General features: G+C 33.4%; 1 protein-coding gene across 1 annotated transcript; it reads left to right on the plus strand.

The window, feature by feature from the left end:
• The first annotated feature begins 7,326 nt into the window (after window positions 1-7,326).
• LOC106759472 (mitochondrial phosphate carrier protein 3, mitochondrial) lies at window positions 7,327-10,378 on the plus strand. The gene is made up of 6 exons (XM_014642658.2): window positions 7,327-7,797; window positions 8,589-8,950; window positions 9,077-9,120; window positions 9,422-9,636; window positions 9,738-9,862; window positions 9,963-10,378. The coding sequence occupies exons 1-6, from the start codon at window positions 7,480-7,482 to the stop codon at window positions 10,015-10,017; spliced, it is 1,119 nt and encodes a 372-aa protein (XP_014498144.1). The 5' UTR covers window positions 7,327-7,479; the 3' UTR covers window positions 10,018-10,378.
• The last annotated feature ends 622 nt before the right edge of the window (window positions 10,379-11,000 follow it).

The following is an 11,000-nucleotide window of genomic DNA, read 5'->3' on the forward strand; positions in this document are numbered from 1 at the left end:
ATGACAACATTGTTAAACAAATCTTTTTTTTACCACAACTACATAGGAGCAATATCAATCCATGTCAGGTTCACTTTTCAAAAATCAAATCAGTAATAATTTTCCAACAAATTTACAAACCTTTTTGTAGATAAAGAAATATGTGATCCTTAATTCTCCAAGGTCAATCCTTATCCGACTCAAAACAAAAAATATTTTTTGTTTCTTATTAGTTTCTTTATATAATTATTTTTAGAAAAAATTAAATATTTTGAAAAACCACGTTAACTTTATACATTTAATTAAATGTACTGCTTTTGGGAAGGAGTAGTAGGGTGCTAATACCTTCTTTACTCGTAATCGATTCCCAAATCTAAAATATAGTTTTCGTAGACCACATTTTTATTTTATGGTTTTTCATAGTTTTCCAAGAATAAATTATGGTGGCGACTCCCAAAATCTTTTTCTTAAACCTGTTTGTTTTCGGTTCATCATCTTGTTGCGATCCCGATATCGACAGATGGCGACTCCACTTGGGAAGTTAGAGAATCAGACCTTGTTAATTAAATGTGAAAATTGATGTGGTTTCTCTTTATTTTATTTTATTTTCCTCCTTTGTTTCTCTATATGATTGGTCTTTATTCATTTTGATAATTTATTTATATTCTTTTTTATTATTACTGGAATAATTATTACTATGCATATCATGAGTGGGATCCTATAACCGAGTCTGAGTGTAACATAGAATTAGAGGGGTTGCGTAATGGTGTTACGTTTGGGCTACTTCTAGTTTGGCTATCGTGAAAACCCTAGCCAGTGTCTGTTCTCTTCACATTCAATTTCACACCTAGTTACGTCTCAACTATTGTGGAAAATGTTGTGAAAAGGACCATAGCTTTGATGACCTTGATTTTAGGTTTAGGAAGCCATTCTTGTGGGATTGCATATACAATGCTTAGACCACACATTAGAGTCTCTAGTATGAATCTGACAGGGTTGATAAAATTAGGGAAACAAACGAAGATCCTAAGGAGAGAAACGTTCAAGAAGAAGTACGAAAATTTGCTCAATCTGATGGAGGTGGACGTACAATTACCCGCTATCACTGTCATTTCTCAATATTATGATTCTCCACTCAGATGCTTTACATTTCAAGACTTCCAGTTAACACTAACTATAGAAGAGTTTGAGCATACCCTAGGCTTACCACTATAAGGTATAACTTCGTACCAATACTTATAGCATCATACTTCTATTAATACCATCGCTGCCATTATGAAATTACACTCTAGAGAGTTGAAAGACGGGTTGGTAACAAGAAACCATGTGCAAGGACTTACTCAAGGATATTTGGAGCAATATCTAAGGACTTACTTCATGGATGTGTTGGCCCTTACCTCATATGGCATTATGATATGGCATTATGTTGTTTCCTAAGGTATTGCTCCAAATACCCTTGAGTAAGTCCTTGCACATGGTTTCTTGTTACCAACATGTCTTTCAGCTCTCTAGGGTGTAATTTCATAATAGCAGCGATGGTATTAATAGAAGTATGATGCTCTAAGTATTGGTACAAAGTTGTACCTTCTAGTGATAAGCCCAGGATATGCTCAAACTTTTCTATAGTTTGGTCCAAGTGGAAGTCTTGAAATGTAAAGCATTTGAGTGGAAAATCATAATATTGGGAAAGGGTAGTGATAACGGGTAATTGTACGTCCATCTCCATCAGATTGAGTAAATTTTTGTACTTCTTCTTGAATGCTCCTCTCCTTAGGGTCTTCATTTGCTTCCCTAATTTTTTCAACCCTGTCAGATTCATACTGAAGACTCTAATGTGTGGTCTAAGCTTTGTATATGCAATTTCACAAGAATGACTTCTTAAACCTAAAATCAAGGTCACCAAAGCTATGGTCCCTTTCACAACATTTTCCACAACAGTTAAGACTAGGAATGACAACGGGTCGGGTCAGACACGGATAGTACCTACCCGCAACCCGACCCACCGGATAAAAACGTACCCGTCACCCGACCCGCTACTCGTCGGGGTACCCGTTTAGAAAATACCCGTGGGTTTTAAAGTACCCGCGGGTACCTGCGAATACTCGCAAAAAAAAAAAATTATACATTTTAAAATAAAATTTAAATAAAATTAAAAAAAATATATAATATATAATATAAATTAAAGTAAATATAAATTAAAATTTAATTTTAATTAAATTTAACCTAATAAAATATAATTATATTTTATTTTTAATTAAATTTAATTAAAAAATATATAATTTACTTTTTTTTTATATTTTTTGCGGGTAACGGGTACCTGCGGGTCGGGTAGTATACTACCGGTACTTGACCCGTTTAGAAGTGGGTATTAAAATACCCACTACCCGTTACCCGCGGGTAGTAAATATCCACGGGTAATAACTACCCGCGGTGGATTTTACCCGCGGATACCCGTGGATTTTTATGCTATCCCTAGTTGAGACGTAACTAGGTGTGAAATTGCATGTGAAGAGAACAGACACTGACTGGGGCTTTTACCATAGTCAAACTGGAAGTAGCCTAGACATGACACCGCTATGCAACCTTTCTAACTAATTTTATGTTATCCTCATATTTAGGTATAGGGTCTCACTCATGATATGCACAGTAATAATTATTCCAATAATAATAAAAAAATATAAATAAATTATCAAAATGAATAAAGACCAATCATATAGATAAATAAAGAAAAAACAAAAATGACAAACTTAATTTTTTTTTGAAGATTTTCATTTAGTGTCATAAGAACTGTTTTTAAACCATTAGACTTAGTTGGTTTTCTTCAAATTCAATTTTTCGAAAAAAAAAAAATAAGTGAATGTAGTAAGAGGAAAATAGAAGAAAATATATACATCTCTTATATATTGGAATATTATTAATACAACCCTATAATAAAAATTACTAAAATATTAAAATTTAGATTCATTGCTAAAAAATTAAGACTTGTTATGTATGATCTGAATGTTAGAATAAAAATTAAAAATATACTGTTTAATATTTTCACATTATTTTGATTAATGAAGTCTTTACCATATTATAATTTATAAATTTTGTTATTTTTTTCAGTTTTAAATTTATTTTTTACATATAACAATCTTCGTTCTTTTTAATTCTTAGCTTTAATTAATAAATAAATATAATTTTTCTAAACAACATCTTTGTTAAATTATATATAAATAAAGGGAAATATCTATAAAATAAAAAATTAATAAACGTAGTAAAGAAAGACAAGAGAGAAAAAAATAGAAATAATGTATTAAGACCCAGTTAATTTTTTGCTAAATATTCATAATTTTATTATTTAAATAATGATTTTTAGAAAAATAGTTCCGTATATGCTGTAATACATTTTTATTTATAAGAAAATGAAAATCTTTATCTTCTATTTTTCTCTCTCAAATGATACCTCGGTAAAACCTTTTATATCACACCAAATGATTTTTCATAATTACGTTAGCAAAATCTTTAGATTTTTTCAAGATTATGGAACATAAAAATTTAATAAGATTCTAAATAAGTATGATTCTCATTATTAATAATAAAAACAATTGTTCAAAATTATAATGAAATTATTTATTACTTTATAATGAAATTATTTATTACTTTATTAATTCCGTGAAATCATCTTACTCTTATGTTTATTTATACATATCCCTCCGTATCTTCAAACGTCAGAAATTTTCTTATTTGATAGAACATTTTAGAGAAAACATTGTATTTTGAAAAAAAAAATGAAAAACTTGTCATGTTTAAAAATAATTAAATATGAACCAAAATTTTACAATTAACAAATTAAAAAAGTGAAAGATAGAAAAAAAAATAACAACTGTATAATTTTCTACGGTAAAATATAACGAGTATTAGGGTTAATAATTTTTGTAAAACCAATGCTAACTCAATTAAACCCATACAACAACACACAATTAATAAACTTTATTTTATAAATTCCAACAAAAGGTTGACATCACCAAAGTATTTGAAAAGAAAAATACCTAAAAGACAAGTATAAAATGAATGCATATTAAAAAAAAAAAAAAAAAAAGATGTTTGGGTCTATTGACAAGAGTCCGGTACCTCCAATATCATTAACTCATGTTTCAAGTATAATCAAAATACAAATTTTCACATGATAAGTATTAAAAAAATAAATTATCACGAATTATGACGAAAATACAATATGTAAATTAATTATGATTCAGATACGTCAAAATAATAATATTGACTCATCTTATTCATTTTAAAGTATTGTTGATTTACAATGGAGACCACCTTCAAACAAATACCATATAAAAAATATATTTTTCAAAAAACTTGTATTAAATATATCTTGTCAATAACATTTGACTCATTTTAAATAATTCTAATTTATAGAAACAAATAAATGCATGACATTTTTTAACAAGGCAAAATACACGTTTAATTATAATAAGACCAAAGTTTTCATTTAGAGTTAGAAACTATTTTTCTTTTCATCGACACCTATATTATGATAATAAACAAACAAATCAATTTGGTATGTCTTATAAAATTACCTAGGGATAATACTGTGACCAGTTCAATTTGTTTAAGCTCAGCTCGCACTTGGCTTGTAATATGCGGGTTAGGTTAGCTCGTCTCACATAAAATATATAGGTTTAAGTTACTGGTTACTGGTCCGTTGTAAATTGAAATTGGTTCGTAGACTTGCAAACCTATTAAGAATTTTTTTTTCTCAATTAATGACAAATTTTATACTTTACGAATTTTTTTTTTCACTTGTACGCAGTGACTGAACAATTTTCACAATTTTTATACATGGTTCAACAATTTTAGAAAAATGAAGTGGTTAAAACTATATTATTACATTCTCATCAAACTTAATAGTCATGTATGAGGTGGTTGTGATCGTTATGTGAATCTGTTGTTGCGAGACCAAAAGAGATGATGAATGAGACACTTTGTGTTTGTGCTTCGTGTAACGCTCCAAATTTTAGGGTGTCATGAATTGTCACAAAAAATCGATAAATTTCAAACTTTTATCATAGTGTGGAAACGTATTTTTAAAAAACCTCAATAGTTAAACGTGCATAATTTATTCAAAACATAATAGTTCCAAAATACTTATCTAATTACATTATTCAACAAAAATGAAAGTAACGAAGGAAATAAAGAACTTAAATTACTTTAAACACAATAACTTTAAAAGAAAATTCCAAGTCTATCCCTTATCATTTCTCGAATCTATCATGTCTCAATAACATCTGTAACATCATCTGCTCACGTATAACACATTATTGATCATCGTCGATAATATTATTCACAAACGCATAAGCACAAACACGTATAGTGTAATCTACCGATAAAATGATCACAAAAACAAGAGACACACTTATTGATTATATCAATCATAATCAAACATCTCATACACAAAAGTAATAACAATAGGATCCTTAATCCTCTAAACATAACACATAAATCATTATGATCATCACTCCTTAAGCCTCAATCTTCGATCATAGATCCTCGATCCTTGATGTCATCGCGTACATCACAAACATAGACTAACAGTCTATCCATTCATCAACATTTATGTTAACTACACCATATAAACCAATCACTAACAACTTAGTATCCTTTGGAGCATCATCGTCATTACGATCATCATCACATGTACCTCCATCATGAATATCTCCATCATGAACATCACCATGAGCATCCACAATACCTTAAACACCATGGTGAAAAAAATCAGTCACACTCCTATGCCCTACCTCACCCACTTGTGGCCTCCCAACAACCTATCTGTAGCCTCCTCCCTAGATCTGCTCGAGTAGTCCCATAATTCAGCTAAGGAACATGTCTTTCTACCACACAAGGACAAGGAAAACACCATCACCCCACACAAGGAAGGTTCAATACCTGAACAATCCTCCCTTTTCGCACACAAGGCTAAAGGGAGCGCCTATATGTAGACAATATCAAGATTTATTAGGTACAACATGTAGACCTACCCCCCACTTTTATGCTCATCAACCATACACTCAAGTTTACCCTCAACACTCACTCATGCTCCAATCTCAAACACAAGTCAAAATTGAGTCTAAACATAGCCATTAATCTCATTCTCTGATTATCATCACGTTCTACAGCTCCTCGAGCTTGGTCCACGTTTCCTCTTCATCAAATTCGCTATTTTTAACAAAAATGCACTAGGATAATCGATTATCATAAGTGATAATCGATTATTCCCGAGAAGTTCACATTTACACAAAATATACTGTGATAATCAATTGTCATTGATGATAATCGATTATTTCAGTGGCTTTAATACATCATATTTCCATATTCATCACACATGAAAGGAAAATTTATTATCATACCAGATAATCGATTATTCTCGAGACAAAACTAAAAACCAATGCATAAATAGTCGTTTATTGTTGAATCAAACTACATCCCAGATATAATTTAAGTGCTCAAAACACACATACATCAACCCTAGATCACGAGGGAACACATACCCAATACATCATGCATGCATTCAAGCCTTATATACCCTTATGAACAGACCCTAATGCATACATTACATCACTTGAACCATTCATAACAGCTCGATGACAAGACAACTCAACGAGTTAACTCGACAACCCGACAACTCGACGAACCAAATTGTAAAAATCAACTCGTTTAGAAGTGACGCTAACCTATTTTTTATAAACCAAAATGAGACTAAGCTTAAACAAACCGAATTGAGTCGTTTTTATCACCCTACCCTACATGTAATAAATGAATTTTGAACTAATTTTTAATAATTTGTTTTTTTTACAATAATATTTTTAAAGTTTAGAATTCAATTTATCTTTCCAAAGAAAAATTAGATTAAAAACAATTTGATATCATTATCTAATCATAAATCTAATTATTAAAGCTTGAACTTTTCTATTGTTAATAAAAAACGCTTTTATAATATCAATTTATTAAAAGTAATAATTATAAAAATTAAAAATACTAAAAAATATGTTTGAAGGGTCTAGCGCATGTCCTTGTGCTGGACACCTTTACTTCTTCTTTTATAAAAATTAAAAATACTAAAAAATATGTTTGAAGGGTCTAGCGCATGTCCTTGTGCTGGACACCTTTACTTCTTCTTTTATAAAAATTAAAAATACTATATATGTGGCTTAAAATCTTAGCGCACTCCTTTTTCTCTTGATTTCATTCCCCTATATTCTCTCATTTCTAAACTATTATTACTGTTCCATTTCCCAGAGTGTCAAGACGGTAATTCACATAGGTTGGTGGGGGCATCCTCTCAACAAAAACGGCACCAACAATATAAAGTAAGAGAAGCCGAATACTTGGAACCAAAAGCAGCAGAGGCATTGGAAAAATAGAGAGATCCTTTCCTTCTCTCTTGCTTTCCTTTGACGCTTCTGACCCTTTTACCTTCCAAAACGCCTTTCTGTTCTCTTCTCTGACCTAATGGCTTTCTCCGACTCTTCTTCTGGTCGCAACTCTCTCATCCCCTCCTTCCTATACTCCTCTTCCTCCAAGACGCTTCCTCTCCACCGTATGCTCCACTCCACCGCCGCCGCCGCCGCCGCCGCCTCACCCTCGTCACCGCCGGCAAACATCGATGCCGGATCGCGCGGCTTCATGATTCCCTCTCCCAGCGAGTCACGCAAGATCGAGCTTTATTCGCCTGCCTTCTACGCCGCCTGTACTGCCGGTGGAATCCTCAGCTGTGGCCTCACTCACATGGCCGTCACTCCTCTTGACCTTGTCAAGTGTAATATGCAGGTCTCTCTATCTTTCTTCCTGTCTCTCTATTTCTCTCTATCTCCATATGTTTGTTTATCTCGATCTGACTTGTTGTCCTTAGATTTAACTATTTTCGCTCGATTGTGTGGTGTTTTCCCCACTTGTCTTCCTTCTTGTTAGATCTGCGATTTTCTTTGAAGTATTTTCCGGTATTAGGTCGTGATTGTTGTGTCTTAGTTAATTAGATCTGCTAGGTCTGGCTGTTTTGTTTAGTTGAACAATCGTTAGCCTCGTATGTCGTGTAATTTCTAGTCCATTTCGTCTTTTTTCTACTTTATGATATGTGCTATTCATGTATTTCTAGTTTAGCGAGTCTACTATGTATTTTTGGATTTTGTAGTTGTAGTAGTCTTTTATTACGTTTAGGAGCTGAGAATGATTCCGCGGGAGAACCATATTCTTCGTTAGGCGAATAATTAGGTGAAGGACATTGAAGTTTGGTACATTATGAAGTGCGGAATCTGTCATTAGTGTTGTGATTTTGTGTTGTGACGTTAAGGATCCAGGTTCTAGATAATCTCGGTGGTTGATAATAAAATTTAATTGCTGACATCGCTTGCACTGCACATGAATAGCATATTATGGATTTGTTGGAATATCAGGAGTTAGTTTTCTCATAAACTATTCATGTTTATTGTCTTTGTTTACTTTAGAGGAGACCGGGCTTAAAGTCAATAGCTTGATTATGTGCATACCAGTGCAATTGAATTTGGAATTGTTTACTTGTTTTACCTAGGGTTTGTGTTTTAATGTTTACTTGTTGATTTCAGATCGACCCTGCTAAGTACAAGAACATCACATCTGGATTTGGGGTTTTGCTTAAGGAGCAGGGCATCAGGGGCTTTTTCCGTGGTTGGGTGCCTACCTTGCTTGGTTACAGTGCACAGGGTGCTTGCAAATTCGGATTCTACGAGTTCTTTAAGAAGTATTACTCCGATATTGCTGGTCCAGAGTATGCTAGCAAGTACAAGACCTTGATTTACCTTGCTGGTTCCGCTTCTGCTGAGGTTATTGCTGATGTTGCTCTTTGCCCCTTCGAGGCTGTGAAGGTCCGTGTCCAAACACAGCCTGGTTTTGCCAGGGGTTTGGCTGATGGGCTCCCAAAATTTGTGAAATCTGAAGGAACTTTGGGGTATGATTACAAATACTGTTAACTCCTATAATATTTTGGTAGAGGATGTGTTTGAAATCATAGTATGGTGGTCTATGATTGGATTTAAGATTAGGATGTCATCTATTGAATGTCTTGTGATTTCAGGCTGTACAAGGGAATAGTGCCTCTGTGGGGACGACAGATTCCATGTAAGTTGGCCATTATATAATTTGCATTATAGTTTTTAGTGCCCCTAAATTTGCTGTTTGTGCATTGTTCAGTATTTCTTGAGATGCTGGACTAGTGGTTTTTGTTTGTAATCAAGAGTTATGCCCTATTCTGGGTGGTTGCAAGTTTTTGGTTTTCAACACCAATTTGAATATTGGTGTTGAAGTTAGAAATTTTGTGCTATATTGTTTGACCTTTGTTTTATATACAACTTGGTGGTATATAAAAGGTCCCGGTACCTGATATCATGACTTGTATGACATAAAAAGTTCTTTCCTGCAGACACAATGATGAAATTTGCTTCATTTGAGACCATAGTGGAGCTGATCTATAAGCATGCCATTCCTACTCCCAAGAATGAGTGCAGCAAAAACCTGCAACTCGGTGTCAGTTTTGCCGGTGGATATATTGCTGGTGTGCTTTGTGCAATCGTGTCTCATCCTGCTGATAATCTTGTCTCTTTCCTGAACAATGCTAAAGGAGCAACAGTTGGTGATGTGAGTGTCAGACTTGGAGCCATTGTTGTGTAGTTGTTTCTAACAATATCTGTTCATCTGTTTATGCAAGTTTCTTTAATGCTACGTACCATGTAATGCAGGCGGTGAGTAAGCTTGGTTTGTGGGGTCTCTTCACCCGTGGTCTTCCCCTCCGTATTGTGATGATTGGAACTCTTACTGGTGCCCAATGGGGAATATATGATGCTTTCAAAGTCTTTGTTGGGCTGTAAGTTTACACAATTGCTATTACATGATAGGGTTCTACACTTTGTTATATGTTTCGTTATTTATATGATGTGCTGATGAACATTTCCCCACCTTCCCAGGCCAACAACTGGTGGTCCTGCTCCTGCCGCTGCTCCAGCTCCAGCAAAGGCGTAAAAATGTCCAGTGATGGCACTCAATAGTTTGTTTACGAAAGTTAGAAGGCAGTGAATAGGGACCATAAATAAACAGAGGACTGAAGTTGCTTGGGTGGAACTCAAGCTTCGTTGGATAATATTCTTTTCAAGTTCAGACATTGTTTCCATTTTTATTGTATGAGTATGTCAAGTTTTTGGGAGGATGGTTTTGCTCGCATCCTTCCCCTTTTTTGAGAACTTTGTAGCTAGGAATGATATAATTTATAGCATGTTTGGTTCGCCACATGCCATTGCCAACCGGGAATACACATTTGTTTTGTTGTCAGTGCAATAAGCACAGACGCCTATGCAATGCCGAGATTGAGATCATTTTTATTGTTTGTTGCCTGGAAATTGTCAAATTACGTTTTATATTGCAATGATCGTTTCCAAGCTAGATCCTGAAACAGTACTTTTTTCACTGGTTCTGTTGGCTAGTGCTAGATTGATTAGTTCTAGGGTTGTCAAGCCTAGTTTTTTGGTAAAAACATGGAAAAGTAATTGGTCAAATTTGTCTGGTTGGGAAGATGGTTGAACAAAAGAAATTCGTTGGGATTGTTGGATTTGCATTATTATTTTTTATGTTTTTACTATTATAGTAGTTTTCATGTTTTGTTAACTTTTTATTGCAACAACTTTAAAATACATTTTAATTTTAGATGTGAAACATTTTGTTATTTATTTTTCAAATCTAAATAATCAATAATTCTTTTTTTCCTATAACAAAAAGGTTTAATTACAATGCATTCATAAAATTATAGGTTTAATACCTATTTTGGTCCCTTCTTTGGGAGGGTTTGTTCAAAGTGATCCCTCCTTTTTTTCAAAAGTTCACTTAAGTCCTACATTTTGCAAAAACTGTTCAAAGTGGTCCCTCCTTTTTTCAAAAGTTCACTTAAGTCCTACATTTTGCAAAAACTGTTCAAAGTGGTCCCTCCTTTTTTCAAAAGTTCACTTAAGTCC

Source organism: Vigna radiata, chromosome 4 (assembly GCF_000741045.1).
Source record: "Vigna radiata var. radiata cultivar VC1973A chromosome 4, Vradiata_ver6, whole genome shotgun sequence".
Taxonomy (NCBI): Eukaryota; Viridiplantae; Streptophyta; class Magnoliopsida; order Fabales; family Fabaceae; genus Vigna; species Vigna radiata.

Bases quoted from the DNA above. Each gene is read 5' to 3' on its own strand.
- LOC106759472 (XM_014642658.2), top strand. From the start codon at position 7,480: ATGGCTTTCTCCGACTCTTCTTCTGGTCGCAACTCTCTCATCCCCTCC. The intron at 7,798-8,588 runs GTCTCTCTATCT...TGTTGATTTCAG, and splicing joins TTGTCAAGTGTAATATGCAG to ATCGACCCTGCTAAGTACAA. The intron at 9,121-9,421 runs GTAAGTTGGCCA...TCTTTCCTGCAG, and splicing joins GTGGGGACGACAGATTCCAT to ACACAATGATGAAATTTGCT.